At 25.3% G+C, this 18,149-nt stretch overlaps 1 protein-coding gene across 1 annotated transcript; it reads left to right on the forward strand.

Moving 5' to 3' along the window:
• LOC126899482 (Golgi apparatus protein 1) lies at window positions 1–13,636 on the forward strand. Its single transcript, XM_050674448.1, has 18 exons — window positions 1–120; window positions 185–426; window positions 2,010–2,324; window positions 2,411–2,656; window positions 2,727–2,907; window positions 2,972–3,192; window positions 3,360–3,481; window positions 3,664–3,928; window positions 4,185–4,354; window positions 4,416–4,539; window positions 6,474–6,695; window positions 8,681–8,881; window positions 8,962–9,147; window positions 9,213–9,413; window positions 9,496–9,615; window positions 12,543–12,792; window positions 12,852–12,961; window positions 13,107–13,636. Exons 2-18 carry the CDS (start codon window positions 232–234, stop codon window positions 13,269–13,271), a joined length of 3,294 nt encoding a protein of 1,097 aa, XP_050530405.1. The 5' UTR covers window positions 1–120; window positions 185–231; the 3' UTR covers window positions 13,272–13,636.
• The last annotated feature ends 4,513 nt before the right edge of the window (window positions 13,637–18,149 follow it).

The following is an 18,149-nucleotide window of genomic DNA, read 5'->3' on the forward strand; positions in this document are numbered from 1 at the left end:
TCTGTAGACTTGACGTACCGGTTTTTATCAATTACGGATACATATCAGATAAAGTAATTTCTTGATCAATTAAAATTTCCTTCAATTCTTTGTCGTGAGACTGATAAAACCGTTTCGAAAGTAAAGTCAAATTATTATGAACCTAGTAAAATATATTTTAAATTTTGTATTATTTTGAATTTAGGCAGATTTAATAAAATTTGCCGATAATTACAAAAAGACTGATTAATAATGATACGTAATAAATTTACTGACGTTTTGTTTTACACATTCATATTATTATTTGGTACTAAATACATCTTGGCATCTAGTCTTCTATTGTTAGATGAACCATTTTGTGCTGATGACTTGAAGTTAAGATGTACAAATACTGGTGCTAGAAAAATATCGGAACTTGATGTTTTGGAATGCATTCAGCTCTATGAGGTAAGAAATTTGGATATAATTATAATAATAATAGATTTTAAAATTTTTTAATTTTTAAATGTCTCATAATGGTTTTTACATTTATTATACTGAAGTATAAATATTGTGTAAAATATTTTATTTTTTATAAATTCCTGAGTAGCATTATTAGGAGTCTACATAAGAAAATTGTCTAGTTCCCTCTACAAACAAAACATTTTTTATCTTTTTCATTTAATTATTTTTGTCATGAAGTGATATGACACCCATATCTTTTTCCTTAGTGAAATTACTTCAAAAAAACATTTCTCTGAACTATAACACATAAATTAGAGATATTATTTTATTATTGTTACTATAATTCAAGAACAATGTTCCTGAATTATAGCCATACATTAATCTCATTCTATATCCAATTTTTCTTCTTAATTTTATTAATGACCCAAAAATGTCTATACTTGCATATTAAAATTTTTTAAAAAAAATAATTTTATAAACTTTCCAATTTTTTATTGTTAGCATTTAAGGATTTTTAAAAACAACAAGAATTGTATGGAGAAAATAAATCTTAAATTGAGAGAACTTTGATGAATAAATAGTTGGTAATTAAAATGTTTTAAAAAAATTATTAAGTTAAGAGTTTCTTTTAATAGATGTGTAAATTAAAAATTTATAATTTTGTTAGTGTTGGGTAGTAACTTAACTTTGAATTCAAAGTTACAGTGAAAAAACTACTCATAAAGTAATTTCAGTGTAATTTACTTACAGAAATTTTAAAAAAATTATTACTTTATTTTGACAGATTTATTTTAAAAGTTTGCACTGCTCTTAAGTGGCTTAATTAGTATTTTATACTGGGGGGTTAAAATAAATGTTCCTACCCCCTCTTCTTCATTTTATCAAAATGTATAAAGTCTTTTTTCCTCGAGAGAACTTTTATCCATTTAATCAATGCCTAATCATGACTCAAGTAATACTATTCAATAAAATCATGTTTATTTATTATTATATATTTACATTAATTTCACTATTATATTTTTATTTTGCAATTTAATTTAATGAATCTAATGAAATCAGTGGTGTACTTACAAAGCACAATGTCATGTGGTAGCTTGTTAGTTAATTTTTTTTTTTGTCTCCCTTTCCCCATTTAAAATTTTTAAATACACTCTTGAGTAAAATCTCATTAGAATTTTTTTTGGTATAAATGATTTAATTCAAATAGTTTTCATATTTAAGATTATATAAATGAGAAAAAGTAACTTCCATTGTAATTAAGTTACTTTTCTTTGTCATAAAACTAATGTAACAGCATGTTTGTTATATTAAGGTATTTTTAATTCCTAATGTATTAAGATTTTTGTAATTTAATTTAATTTAAAAAAATTAATTTACTTAACAATGAATTGTGTTAGAAGTCTAAGATGAGTAATTAAATTGAATTATTTAGAACTTGGTGAAAAAGTTAACAAGTGAAAACTATTATGTAAAGAAATAATATGTCAATATTTATCTAAATCTTTTTATATTTTGTCATTATACATTAAATTATCTTTTAATCATTTATGATAAAATATTTTTTTAATTAAGCTACTTCTTTTTAGGATTCCGAATTTTCTAGTAGTTGCTCAGAAGTAATATGGCTTCATTTGAAAAACTTTATGATAAAAGATAATTTAAAAAGTATTTTAAGGCCAAAATGCGAATTTGATGTCGAAAAATTAAACTGTGAACGAGAGAAAAACTGGTTTGGATGTATAGTTGATAAAAAGCAAAATATTGTTGGAAATGAAGATTGCCTTCATATTATATTAAGAATTGAAAATATTGCGTTTTCTGATTATCGACTTATAACTAATTTTTCAAGTGTTTGTGAGGAAGACTTAAAAAAATTTCATTGTTTTAATGCTCCCACCAATGTAAGTTTATGTTGAAATATTTTGTTTATGGGTATTATTCATTGATATTTTTAACGAAAAAATAAAATAAATTATTATGTTTTTAGGTGTTATACCGTGGTCGGGTATTAGAATGTCTTCAATCTAACATAGATAAACTGTCATCACAGCAATGTCTCCCAATGATTTATAAACTCTCAGAATGGCAAGCAGATAATATAAAATTTGATTATTCCTTACACATGGCTTGTTTAAAAGATAAAGAAAAATTATGTGCTGATTTGCCTGCTGGAAGTGGGCTTATTTATAATTGCCTTTCAAGACACATTGGTAGTGGCAAAATGTCACAAGCTGTATTTATCATTCAATTAAATAATGATACAATTTTCCTTTAAGTAAACTAACATTTTTACTTTAAATTAGTGTCAAAATCAACTTTGGCGAAGAGAAAAATTAGTAACTGGTAATATAAAAGTTAGTAAAGGATTAACCAGAGCTTGCAGAGAAGATATTCGTAAATATCATTGTCGAAGATTAGTTTCTGATGACAAAGATGTTCGTTTAGCACAACTTTTATTATGCTTAGAAAATGCAATTCATAATGGTAACTATTAAATAAATTATTTGTTAATTTTTTAATATAAATATGTTCATTAATTGATATTAAGGAAGTGAAGTTTCATCTGACTGTCAATTTGAACTAATGGAACATCGTAAATTGTTATTGCAAAATTATCAGTTGTCACCTGAAGTAGTTTCAATGTGTTCTAATGATATAGAAAATTATTGTCAAAAAAATGAAATAGGACGACAAACTATTCATTGTTTAATGGAACACTCTAATCCATCTCGTCAAAAAAATCGTATTGGAAAATCCTGTCATAAAGCTGTATGTATTAACAAAAAATAATTTTCTTAACATCATTATTTTTTAAGAAAAATCAAGTGGCTAGTATTAAAAAAATCACCTTGTATATTTTCATTTTAATACATATAATGAAACTATTAATTGCATAAAAATAATACTAATGATAGTTAAAATAACAATATTTTCAGCTACAAAAACTTATGCGTATAACAAATATTGGTGAAGATTGGAGAGTTGATCCTGTTCTTCAAGAGAAATGTCAATCCGAAGTTGATAAATATTGTGGAGATAAACCTCCTGGTTACAATAGGTATTTATTTAAGTTTAATTTATTCATAATATTATACTATTTTATTTTATAAAAATATAAAAATTGTATCCAATTAACATAGTAGTTGTGAAAAAAAAAATTTATTACAGTTTTTAAAATTAAATTAAAATAATATTCTAAATAAGTAAAATTGATTATAATTTTTTTATTATTTTTTTTAGAGTTATGTCTTGTTTACTAGAAAAAATGTATGTTGGATTGGTGCAAGATGATTGTAAAAATACACTAATGCAAGTTCAATACTTTGTTAACCGTGATTTTATTTTGGATCCTGCTTTGTATCAAGCATGTTTTTCTGATGCATCAAGAATTTGTAAATTTAATGCTGATTGGTTGAAAAAGCAGAAAGAAACAACATACATCTTACCATGTCTTATTCAATACTATCGCCCATTTACATTATCAGCTACAGGGTTAAAATACAAGGTAAATTAAATAAAGTGAATACATATTTTATTAAATTTTTTTATTGGATATTTATCTTTTATGACTTCCATGTTTCAACTATCAAAGAGTCTTTAAAATGACTTTCAAAGACTCAAATAAAATGAATAATAATATTTTTTTTTCTTTCGTCTTGAATAATTGAAAGTAATCAACTAACAAATTTTTGCCATAGACTAACATATTTAATTTATGCTATTTATTTTTAAATATAATTATTCTTTTAAATTTTACATAGTTAAAACCTAAATGTAAAGAACAGTTACGTAAAGTTATGATACAACGAGCTATTAGTGTTGATTTAAATCCAGAAATTGCAGAATCTTGCATAAAAGATCTTCCAAATTTTTGTCATACAAAAACAGGGCCCGGTGAAGAAATAGTTTGTCTTCAAGATAACCTAAACAAGTACCTTTTTATAGCTAGTAAATGATTATTTTAAAAACATTTCATTAATATTTTATTTTAGTAAACAAATGACTGAAGAATGTAAAGAATCTGTTAGTCGTTGGACAGAAAGCCAAGCTGAAGATATACAATTAAATCCTTTTGTGAGGTTACATTGCAAGTCTTTTATACAAAAATTTTGTATGGTATGTTTATACATTTGATTATATTGTCTGTTAAAAGGTATTTGTTGTAAGTAATGTTAGCCTTATAGTATTGTACATAACATGCACAAGAAATGAAAACACTAATGTTATTTCATAGAAATTTAACCATCAAAAATTACTGGATTGTGATTTTTTATTCTTCAGTATAAGTTCAAATACACACGAGAAAAATTAATTTTTTTTAGTTTCATTATCTATTTTATGAGAACAATATTATATTTTCTAATTTTGACATTTAAAACATAAATTCTATATTTTATAAATATTTTAAAGTAATATCTTCGACTCAATTTATATNAGTCTTTTATACAAAAATTTTGTATGGTATGTTTATACATTTGATTATATTGTCTGTTAAAAGGTATTTGTTGTAAGTAATGTTAGCCTTATAGTATTGTACATAACATGCACAACATGCAACATGTCTGTTGCAACTTTTTCTCAGCTCTCACTGGACCGATTTCTTTCTAAAATACGTCAAAAGATCACAAATTGTATCTAGTTGAAGACATTACCCTTAAAAATTGAAAAAAATTCCCTCGTTCCCGCAAATGGGGGAAATATCCAAAAAAATTACAAATTTAAAAATCGCTAATTTTCGAAATTTCATAACTTTTTGAAAAATCAACAAATCAACATAATTTTTTTTTATACTAAAACCTTAAATATCTACCTTTCATTTGATATCATTTTTTTGAAAATCTATCACTTAACCTTTATAGGGGAGATTTAAAATGACAACTTTTTCACAAAAAATTAACTTTTTCATCTGTTGAAAATGTTCCGGAAGGTCTGACACTTTTACATATATCTTAAATTAAAGCTAATGTAATGTACTTTATTATGGAAAAAAAAATTTCTGACTTTATTTTATTTTCATGGTGAACCAAATTCAATAGCTACCGAATGCAATTTTTGTATGAAAATTCTCGATTTTGTTTTTTAAATTTTTAACTTTATAATGCTATAACTTATTGAAAAGTGTATGGATCAACACAATTTTTTTATGAGAAATAATATTTTTTAATAAACCATTTTTCATTCGACATACTTTATCTTAATCAGGATAATAATAAGGAACTAGCAGATCATGTAGCTTTTGGAATAATACACAATTTTTTTAAAATTAAACACTATCTAAAAATTTGCACCGAAGCGTTTTTTTTTTTTATAGTGATTTTAATCACTGTTAGATATCATTATACTTGATCCAACTATGCCACGTCACCACTGTGCTGCGACCCCCCTGTGTTGGTTTTTTTTTTTATTGTTAATTGTAATATGTTAATTTGATAATATTCACATGTTTATTATATTTAGATAAAATAACTTATTGCAACAGAGTATCCCTTCTTTACTGAATTTATAACTTAATTATAAGTAGAAAATTAATTATATTGTATTGACTTCAATTCAACCACTTTTTTTTTTCGTCTATGCCACTCACTTAATTTAAAGTCTTTATCATGCTGTTTTTTTAACAGAGAACAATGTAAGACAAATTTTCTTGTAATCTATTCTGTTTTCACTATAAATAAAAATTCAATAGTATATCTTTAATTATTTATGGTTCAACATTCTCTCCCAATCTTATCTACTATTCACAAATTAATCAGATAACAATTATTTTGTTCCACTTATTATTTAAATGAATTATTAAGTACTGATTTTTGATTAAAAAGTTGTTTTTGTATAAGCTCATTATGTCATAATATTCAAGGTATATTGTTTTAATTAAAAGTCTTATTAAATTAATAAAATTTATTGGTTTATTGAATAATTAAAACTCATTTGCTCAAAAATTTGGAATATAAATACTTAAAGTTTTGTGGTTGCAATAAAGTTAGGTCCTAGTCAATTAATTGTTTAATATTTACTTTTTATTTTTTTCAATTATATTTTATCTATTTTAGAGTGAACTTTCATCAAAAGATGATGTTACAAAAAGTGATGTTATGGACTGTTTAATTAAAAATAAAAATGATCCTGAATTTAAAAGTGAAGTCAAATGTCGAGCCACTATTGAACATTTCCAATTAATTACTATGAATGATTATCGATTCACCTTATCTTTTAAAGAAGCATGTCGATCAAATGTCATAAGATATTGTCCAAAAGCACGTACAAAACCAGAAGTAATGTTTTTTTAATATTCTATTAGATTTAAATGTAAACGCTAGTATTCTTACTAATTTTGGTTTTTTGACTTCAATGCAAATCATTGAAATTAAATATAATTTTACAATTTAAAGGTAACTTTTCAAAAATGTCAAAATTAATTTAAATATTAAATTGTATGATACAAATTGAGTAGTATTTAATAATGACGTCAAAAATTATGCATTTGCATATTATATCAACATTTTACTTGTTCAAAAGATAACACAGTGATAGTCAAGCGGCTTTGAAAACACTCTGTAACGATCAGGTGAATTCAAAGCTGGTCCTCGAATGCAGGGAAACTTTAGAATCACTATCGAGGTTCAACAAAGTTACACTAGCGTGGGTACCAGGACACAACGGTGTCACTGGAAATGAGAATGCTGACTTTCTAGCCAGGAAAGGAGCAGAGAACACCTATGTTGGACCAGAACCAGTGGTAGGGCTCACTGAGCAATCGCTCAAAGCGTTACCCAAGAATTGGTGCAGAGAACAACACAGGAAAATCTGGAAGTACTTGGTAGTACCTAGACAATCTAAAATGTTTATCAAGACCCCTGGTTTATTGCTGGGTGATCTTAATAGCATGACTAGACATCAAATAAGCACCCTGACTGGTCTACTGACAGGACATGGTCACCTGCTTAAGCATCTTAACGCAATGGGGGTATCGGAATCACCATTGTGCAGGAAGTGTGGAGTAGAAGAGGAAGACTCATTTCACATCATGTGCGAATGTGAAGCCTTGTCCACACTAAGATCAAACTACTTGAATAAACCATTTCCTGAAAAAGAGGATATTAAAAACCTAAAACCCAGAGAGATACTTAATTTCGCCAGAAAGACAGGACTCTTTGGTCATCTTTAGAGGTGACTTTATGGTTGGTAATGTATTAACACTTAGGTGGGTAAACCGAATCAAGACAATTCAGTATGAGGTGCGCACAATGGACCAACGGGTCTGAGTGCATGGGCGTTGCGTCCACCTCAATAATAACTAAAACTAAAAACTAAATTTAAATATTAAATTGTATGATACAAATTTAGTAGTATTTAATAATGACGTCAAAAATTATGCATTTGCATATTATATCAACATTTTACTTGTTCAAAAGATAACACAGCCGCTAGGGATTGACAAGTTGTCACCAAAAGTGTATCTGAAAATGTATAAAAATAAGGTATGTTAAGAGTTAGGACCTAGTACCCAAGGTATTTTATATAAGTATACTCTATAAAATTAATAATAATTGTACTTATATAACTATAAGTTGATAACGTGATGTGTGGTTGAGGGAAATACGGTACTGTGTCAAAGATAAACTTTGTCTTACCTTCAGGTTGATTCTTTTAATATTAGCCACTTGATTTCTCCAAAAATGATTATTTTATGAAAAATCTTTTTGGTAGTTTTAAATTATATATATTTCTTGGTATATTAATATTATNTGAAAAATCTTTTTGGTAGTTTTAAATTATATATATTTCTTGGTATATTAATATTATTAAGTTTTTTTTTTAATTTATTCTTTATACGTTAAAAGGATGTAAACTTCTTTTTTTTTTATGGCTACATACATATTTTATATATATTATATACATATATAGTTTATAAAATAAAAATGACTATATTTATTACATATCATTAAGAAAATGACAGGTCAATAACAACTTTTGATTCATTTTATTAAAATATTATTACTATTTTAAAATATAAAGTGGAGTCAAAATATGAGTTATGTTATTTTTATCATTACGCATTACTCTACTGTGCTCTTCATCCGCTTAACACTTGAAATTTTAAAAACTTTCAACACTGAAGTAATTAACTTCTTAAATTGCATTTAAGATTATAATTTTAATTGTTTAAATTAAGTAAAGTTATAACTTTATGGAGTTTTTAATGAGAAATTTGATAGTAATACTAAGTTTGTAATTATTTTTGAAAATTGAATTTCAGGTAGTTGCATGCCTAAGTGAAGTGGTGAGAAATGATTCTGTGACTGATTCTAAACATAAAATTACAAAACCGTGCCGTCAACAACTTAAAGCTCAATTATTACAACAAAGAGAATACATTGAATTGGATCCTGCTTTAAAATCAGCATGTCAAAATGATATCACAAAATATTGCTCTGGGATGGAATCTGGTTCAGCTCAAGTATGAAAAATCCTTTACTTAAAAAATATTAATATATCTGTTGTATAATTTGTCTTAACAATTTGAATTTTTTAATTCAGGTATTAGTCTGCCTAGAAATGAATAAGAGTTTACTTTCTGAGCAATGTCATCGTGTAATATTTTTAATTCAAAGACAAGATTTAACAGATAGCTCTTCTGATTACATGCTTTTAACAAAATGTCACAAAATGTTGCAGTTTTATTGTAAAGGAGAAAATACATCAAATGCATTAAGTTGTTTAAAGGTATTTAAATGAATTTTTTTTTTCCTTTAGAATTAATAGATAATACATTTTATTAATCACTTTAGAAATTCAAACATGATATAGCATTTGAAAAGTCATGTCAAGCACTTGTGGTACAACGAATGATTGAACAAAGTGATGACTATCGATTAGATCCTGCACTTCATCATAACTGCCAAACAGATATTACCTCATACTGCAGTCATATTTTAATCAAACAAAGACCAGAATCAGAGTACAATGGAAAAGTTATACATTGCTTAAAAGTAAGAGCATAACACTGAAAAAGTACAATATGAATCACTATTCATTGTTTATAATAAAGTTGATAAATATTTATATTTTTAGGAAAAATTTCGACAGAGGAAATTGAAACCAGAATGTGAAAAACAAGTTTCAATTATTCTAAGAGAATCAGCTTTGAATTATAAACTAAATCCTTTATTGAAGAGTTTATGTACAAATGAGGTAAATGTTATTTTAATATACTTACCTAAAATATGATTAATTTTACCGCTTAAATAATTATTTGAAATCACAATTCCTTTTTTTAGCTTCGATGCGCAGCTGAGAAGGTATTGGTTTTACTATGATATGTTTTTTCTTTTTTGTGTCTGTTACCACTTTTTCTTAGCTCTCACCAAACGGATTTCTTTACGTCAAAAGATCACAAATTGTATCTAGTCGAAGACATTACCCTCAAAAATTGAAAAAATTTCCTTCGTTCCCCGTAAATAGGGGAAACCTCCCAAAAAATTACAAATTTAAAAATTGCTAATTTTTTCAAATTTTTTACTTAAAATTGCCATAACTTTTTTAAAAATAACCAAATCAATATAATTTTTTTTTTTATATAGATGATTGATGTCTTTACTTAACATTTTGTATATTTTTTTTTATAAATTTAACCCTTTACCTGCCCACAAGTAGGGATTTAAAATGACTACTTTTTCACAAAAAACTAACTTTTTCAACTTAACTTTTGAAAGTGTTCCCGAAGGTCTGACACTTTTATATATANCTAACTTTTTCAACTTAACTTTTGAAATTGTTCCCGAAGGTCTGACACTTTTATATATATATTAAATTAAAGCTAATGTAATGTACTTTATTATGGAAAAAAAAAATTTCGGACTTTATTTTATTTTCATAGTGAAAATAGCTACCAAATGTAATTTTTGTATGAAAATTCTCGATTTTATTTTTTACATTTTTAACTTTATAATGCTATAACTTATTGAAAAGCGTATGGATCAACATAATTTTTTTATGAGAAATAATATTTTTTAATAATCCCTTTTTCATTAAGGATATTAATAAGGAAATAGCAGATCATGTAGCTTTTGGAATAATCCACCAATTTTTTAAAATTAAACACTATCTAAAGATTTGCATCGAAGCGTTTTTATTGATAGTGATTTTAATCTGTCAGATATCATTATACTTGATCCAACTATGCCACGTCACCACTGTGCTACGAATCCCTGTGCTGGGTTTTTTTTTTTTTTTTTATATCTCCTTAATAAAAATATTTCTTATAAGTANTTTTTTTTTTTTTTTGTATATCTCCTTAATAAAAAAATTTCTTATAAGTATTTTTAAATATTTTAAATATTTTTTTATTTAAAGTAAGTTTTAGGTGTATCTTTTAAAAATTTCAAAAGAATAGATTAATGGTATTTCACCTAACATTATTAAAAAAACTTCAATTAACCCAATTAAAGTATTACTTGTCAATTACTACATCTTATTTATTTTACTTATACTCACTACAATATAAGTAACTTTATGTAAATTAATTTTTAATACATATTTTCTCGTCTTAAAAAAAAAATTTGAATAATCAATATTGATTTAGCCCATTAATTTCAAATAGTGTATGTGCTTTAACTAAATTCTAAAATATTCAAAACAATTAATCTTAAAACTAAAAAATGTAAACGTATGTAATACTTAAAATTCACAAAAAAGTAATAAGTTCTTATTAACAATATGTATTTAACTGAGAATAAAATTGTTACATTGGTAATTAGCTGGAGAGAATGGTATGCTAAAAAAATTATTAGATTGAGTATTTATAAATAAACACAGTATTCATTAACTTTTGTATAAAAATTTTAGTTTATTAATACTTTTAGCTTCGATGCGAAGCAGAGAAGGTATTAATTTTACTATTTTTTTTTTTTTTTTTGTCTGTTGCCACTTTTTCTCAGCTCTCACTGGACCGATTTCTTTCAAAAATACGTCAAAAGATCACAAATCGTATCCAATTGAAGACATTACCCTTAAAAATTCAAAAAAATTCCCTCGTTCCCCGCAAATGGGGGAAATATCCAAAAAAATTACAAATTTAAAAATCGCTAATTTTCGAAATTTTTTCACTTTTTTTTCTTAAAACTTCCATAACTTTTTGAAAAATCAACAAATCAACATAATTTTTTTTTATACTAAAACCTTAGATATTTACCTTTCATTTGATATCATTTTTTTGAAAATCTATCACTTAACCTGCTCATTGGGGGGGATTTAAAATAGCAACTTTTTTACAAAAATTAACTTTTTCAACTTAATTTTTGAAAATGTTCCGGAAATACTGCGTCCTTCAAACATATATCAAATTAAGGCTTTTTTTATGTACTATAAAATGAAAAAAAAAAATTTGTCCCGACACTTTTTTTTCTACATTTAAACGGCTGCCGTAGTTAAAAAAACACTATTTTTGTGTTAATATTTTCGATTTTAAATTTTCAATTTAAAAATGCTATAACTTTTTGAAAAATGTATATATCAGCACAAATTTTTCTTTTTCTAAATAAATTATAAGTACATATTTCATTTGACATACTTTTTATTAAAATTTGACAATTTCCCCCTATATAGGGGGCGTTCAAAACTTAAAATATTGTAAAAAACATAGATCTTTTTCAACTGAACTTTTGAAAATGTTCCGGAAATACTGCGTCCTTTAAACATATATCAAATTAAAGCTTATTTCATGTACTATAAAATAAAAAAAAAAAAATTTGTCCCGACGACCTATCTTCTATGCGCAAAACGCTACCGTATTCAAAAATATGCTATTTTAACAAATTTTTTTTTTATAAATTAAACACTATCTACAGATTTGCATCGAAGCGTTTTTGATGATAGTGATTTTAATCACTGTCAGATATCATCTATACTGGACCCAACTATGCCACGACCCCACTGTGCCACCACCCCACTGTGCTGGGTTTTTTTTTTATTTGTAATACATTCATAATGTATATAGCATGTATTATATATTAAATAAAGACTAATTCCTTTATGATAATTTATTTATGCAAAACTTACCAATTACATGATCATGTGTTATTTTGTTTTGAAATGATAGATTGCTATATTATTGTTTTTAGATTAAACAACTTTGTCATAAAGAAGAAACAAATGAAATCAATGGTAGTATAGAGAATTCTGGTCAAGTTGAAGAATGTTTAAAACAAGCCTTAAGTCATGGTTTACTAGAAAACCGGGCCTGCCGCTTAGAAGTAGCTGGATTAATAGAAGAATCTAGAGCTGATATAAATGTAGATCCTTTATTACAACGAGCATGCCTTGTAGATATAACTAAATATTGTGAAAATATTCCTCAGGGAGCAGGAAGACGTAAGTTTCACTTTATTTTCCCTATTAAACAATTGTCTAAAAATATGTTTTTATTATAGATTTACAATGTCTTCAAGCAGTAGTACAGTCAAAAACTAAAAAACTACACATCAAGTGTCAAGAAATGCTTCAACAGCGTATAGAAATGTTTAAAAATGCTGATGCATTAGTAGGTATATACAGGTGTTCAAAAAGTAAGGAAACAGGTCAATTGTTACAAACAATGAGAGAAATTGAAACCTGTTTCCTTACTTACTGAACATTATTTATAAAAATTAACTTTCTTGTTTATTTTTATTTAATTAAACTTTTAGATATATCCTGAAAGCTTACAACAATTATATGGTCAAGTATCAAAATCCCCATCGAGAAAATACCTGGTCATTGTTATGTGTACATTTATGGGGATGGTATTTATAGTTGGTTTATTTTGTGGTCGTGTTAGTAGTCACCGAAATGCTATGTCCAAGAAAAAATAATTGAATATTATTTAATATTGGACACACAACATCTTATAGAAATTGATAGTATAATATGGAGTTTATGTTAACTTTTTTTTTTAACTATTAATTTATTGAGATTACCTAAAATGACTACTTTGTGTAATGTATTGTTGTTAACTATTTGTTTAGAAATAACATTTTAAAAATTAAGTTTATTATAAATTATGATTCTTTACTTCTAGCTACTTATAAATAATCTAATCATATTTTATAAGAAATTTAACTTAAGCTTTTTATATTTAGCAATAAGTAATTTTATTTTATTACATTATTTGATCTCGATAAATCTATTTATTTCTAAACACAAAATAATTTGATTGAACAATTTAAAGCCTTTAGTCTTAACTATATACTTGACTTTATCATTTTTTCCAGTAGACTTATTGTTATAATTTATTTTTAGCATTTATATTAAAATTATCTTTTTACAATAAACAAATATTTTAAAATATCAAAGTTTTGATTGATTGTTATTATTTCAAATTAAATAAATAATGCATTTTAAAATCGTAAAATTTGTATTATTTTATTTAATCTTATATTCTTTGTACACTTAACTGTATATTTTAAGTATTAAACACTAATTACTAGCAATCTTAGGAAATACTTAAGTAAATCTATACAGTATTTTCTTATATTTGAATACTGTGTTTAATTTTTTTTTTTCTATTTTTTTTCTTTAATTAGTCTTTAAGGAATTTTTATTTAAAATAAGTACTTTAATCCTATTGTAATATTGGATTCTTAATTTTTCTGAACAATATAATAACATTTTTAAGTGCAAGGGAGCTATGTCCCTTTCCAGTTTTGTGACAATTATTTACTCTAAATTCAGAATAAATTAATAAAAAAAATATACAGATGAAACTATATTTCTTATAAAATAATTAAATATTAAAGATTTTTTTTTTTTGGTTTAATATTGTTTATTTATCAATTTATAATTAGTTAAATATTTGAGGTCCATCTCTTATCCCTTAAAGAATGTACTAACTTTATTTTTTTTAATAAAAATATACATAACTAATTGTTAGAATATGATGGACCAAACATTACTCTTAAACCAGTATTTCTGAATATATGAATATTTTTATACTTGTGAGGAAAAAGACGTATGTTAGAGTAATACATAATAGTAAAAATAACTATAGCGAAGATAATTATGCATTTTTTAATTTTGTTTGAGCCATTTTAAAAGGACCCAATTTTGTGCAAATTTGTTAAAGAACTATATAGTAGTGTAGAAATATTTTTCGTTTTTAGAGGGAAAATCCCCTAATCATCCCTAATATTAAGCACAGTTGGAACACATTACCATGTTTTCAAGCCATTCAATAAAAGTTTGTACTGGTTAATGATGCGTTCGGAATAACAAAATTTATAATTACATAAAAATCTGCTCCTCGCGACCAATCTGCATATTAGTTTTAATAACTTTAAATAAATACTGTTGTTATAGAACAGTTATTTTCTCAGATTATTATCTAATAAATAAGCTAGTTATTATAAGTTAAATTCCTTATAAGAGATAATGGACAAATTAAACAAAAATTCTCAAAATTATAATTATTTTAGAAGAAATCTAGTGGTCAATGATAAATCAATCATTTATTTAGTCATTATACCCAATGACATACAGGGTAATTTTTTTATCATAACCCACTCAATTACTTATAGAATAATAATAATTTAAAAATTTTTTTTTTTTTTTTTTTTTAGTTACACATTATTCTTGAATTTTTAACTATGTAATACTTTTTAAGTTCATCCCTTATGCCTTGGAGGGGGGTCAACTTTGTTTTTTTAAATGGTAACACATATTTTTAATTTAATAAAATGTTTGAGTTTTTAATTTAATAGTAAATGGCGTTTGAATTTTTAATATAACTTTATTAGCTTATTAGATATAAACATTTAAAGTTTCAAAATTTTGAGTTAATATACATGTATAATACACATGGGATTGTAAATACAGGTAGCTAATTGGATTTTTATGACATTGCTGTCTCAGTCACGGATTGTTTATTATCAATTATGATTATCAATAGATATACTTTCTGTATTGTCAGTTAGTGTATTTATAAACTCATAACAATGTACCTTACTACCATTGATAATAACAATGCTGTGTACCTGCTAATATCAATGTCATAAAAAATCAATTAGCTACCTGTATTTGTAATCCCTTGTGTATTATACCTATACAGGGTGTTCAGTAACCTTGTGTTTGTAACAATGAGAACAATAGAAACCCGTTTCCTGACTTACTGAACACTCTGTATATTAACTCAAAATTTTGAAACTTTAAATGTTTATATCTAATAAGCTAATAAAGTTATATTAAAAATTCAAACGCCATTTACTATTAAATTAAAAACTCAAACATTTTATTAAATTAAAAATATGTTACCATTTAAAAAAACAAAGTTGACCCCCCTCCAAGGCATAAGGGATGAACTTAAAAAGTATTACATAGTTAAAAATTCAAGAATAATGTGTAACTAAAAATAATAAAAAAAAAAAATTTTTAAATTATTATTATTCTATAAGTAATTGAGTGGGTTATGATAACTCTCTGGTCCATTAAGATAAAAAAATCAAAATTTTCTCAACAATTTTGAGCCCTTGTATCATTTTCCATAATTTGTTTACCATGAAAAGCTTGTGGGGGGCTCCCTCCACTCCTCCTTAGACAGTATCCCATTCTATGAATCTTACAAGTTCAAAATTTTACCATTGGTTGGTTAAAAACAAATTTTTTTCGTATAAAGTATACTAATTATTACAGTATTATAAAAAACCCAGCACAGGGGGGTCGCGGCACAATGGTGACGTGGCATAGTTGGATCAAGTATAATGATAACTGACAGTGATTAAAATCACTATAAAAAAAAAAAACGCTTCGATGCAAATCTTTAGATAGTGTTTAATTTTAAAAAATTGGTGGATTATTCCAAAAGCTACATAATCTGCTTGTTCCTTATTAATATCCTGATAAAGATAAAGTATGTCGAATGAAAAAGGGATTATTAAAAAATAATATTTCTCATAGAAAAATTATGTTGATCCATACGCTTTTCAATAAGTTATAGCATTATAAAGTTAAAAATATAAAAAATAAAATCAAGAATTTTCACACAATAATAGCATTTGGTAGCCATTTTCACCGTAAAGACAAAATAAAGTCCGAAATTTTTTTTCCATAATAAAGTACATTACATTAGCTTTAATTTAAGATATATATAAAAGTGTTAGACTTTCCAGAACATTTTCAAAATTTAAGTTGAAAAAGTAAATTTTTTGTAAAAAAGTTCATTTTGAATCCCTGTAGGCAGTTAAAAAGTCACATTTATAAAAAAAAATATACTAAATGAAAGGTAAAGACATCATGCATCTATAAAAAAATTTATATAGATTCGGCCATTTTTAGAAATTTAATGCAGTTTTAAGTAAAAAAAAAATTTAAAAATGTCAAAAATTAGCGATTTTTACATTTGTAATTTTTTGGATTTCACCCGTTTACAGCGTACGAGAGAAACATTTTCAATTTTTGAAGGTAATGTCTTACTAAATGCGATTTGTGATCTTTTGATGTTATGTTCATCAAAATCGGTCCAGCGAGAGCTGAGATTGAGCGTTCACAGATACAAAAAAATATAGTTATAGAACACTATATATTTTTTTAATTAAAAATTACAGTCTACAAATTAATAAAAATACCCCCTTAATTACAAACTCCCCCTAACTACTCTTTAGTATACCCCTTAATTACACATTCCCCCCTAACTACTCTTTTATCGTACTCCCTTAATTACCACTCCCTCTAACTCTCTCTTTAGTATACCCCTTAATTACATATTTCCCCCTAACTACTCTTTTAGTATTCCCCTTAATTGCTAACTCCTCCTAACTTTTAGTATAACCCCCAATTCTTCTTTATTATTCACCCTTAATTATTAATTACCCTTAGATACTATTTTTCTTTCCATTAATTACTATATTTCACATCCTGAATTACTAATTATTACCCTTAAATTACTGCATCTCACAACCTTAATTACTAATTATTCCTATTTTATCTCCCTTTATTACCAATTATTATTATTCTGTTCCCTAAATACATATTACTACTAATTTATTACACCCTTAATACTAAGTACTATTGGTTTATACTAATTACCATTATTCTGCAAAGAAATTATAATAAACAAAAATATACTTTTCTTTTTCAACTTTTCGCGCTCTTTTTAAATCTCTAATTAGACTTTTTCTATCACTTCTAAGTTTTGATAGAATTACTTATTATTAAAAAATAAGTATTGACATAAAAAAAATTGTTTTAAATTAATACTGATTTTAATTATTAATATGTTAAAAATATGAAAAATGACATATTTAACCTATTTTGTTAATCCTTTATGGTTGATTTTTGTGAAAGTTTATAATAAAAAAAACAATAGATGATTTTTTCAGGCAGTCATTGAGTATGACTGATGGTAATAAACAGATAAATATAAAAAAAAACCAGCACAGTGAGGTCGTGGTACAGTGTAGACGTGACATAGTTGAGTCCAGTATAGATTTAATTTGACAGTTATTAAAACCACTATCATAAGAAACGCTTCGATGCAAATCTGTAGATAGTGTTTAATTCTAAAAAATTGGTGGATAATTACAAAAGCAACTTCTACTACCTTAATTATATCCAGATTAGTAATTCTTTTTTACTTATATATTATATATTTTTTATAATTAATTGTTTTCAAGTTATTATTGATTTTTAATATGTTAAAAGTAATAATTTTTAACCTACTTTTTTTTGTCCTTTAAAGTGAAAGTTTATAATAAAAAAAA

The sequence above is a fragment of the Daktulosphaira vitifoliae genome, unplaced genomic scaffold (assembly GCF_025091365.1).
Source record: "Daktulosphaira vitifoliae isolate Bord-2020 unplaced genomic scaffold, ASM2509136v1 Scaffold_2, whole genome shotgun sequence".
In the NCBI taxonomy this organism is placed as follows: Eukaryota; Metazoa; Arthropoda; class Insecta; order Hemiptera; family Phylloxeridae; genus Daktulosphaira; species Daktulosphaira vitifoliae.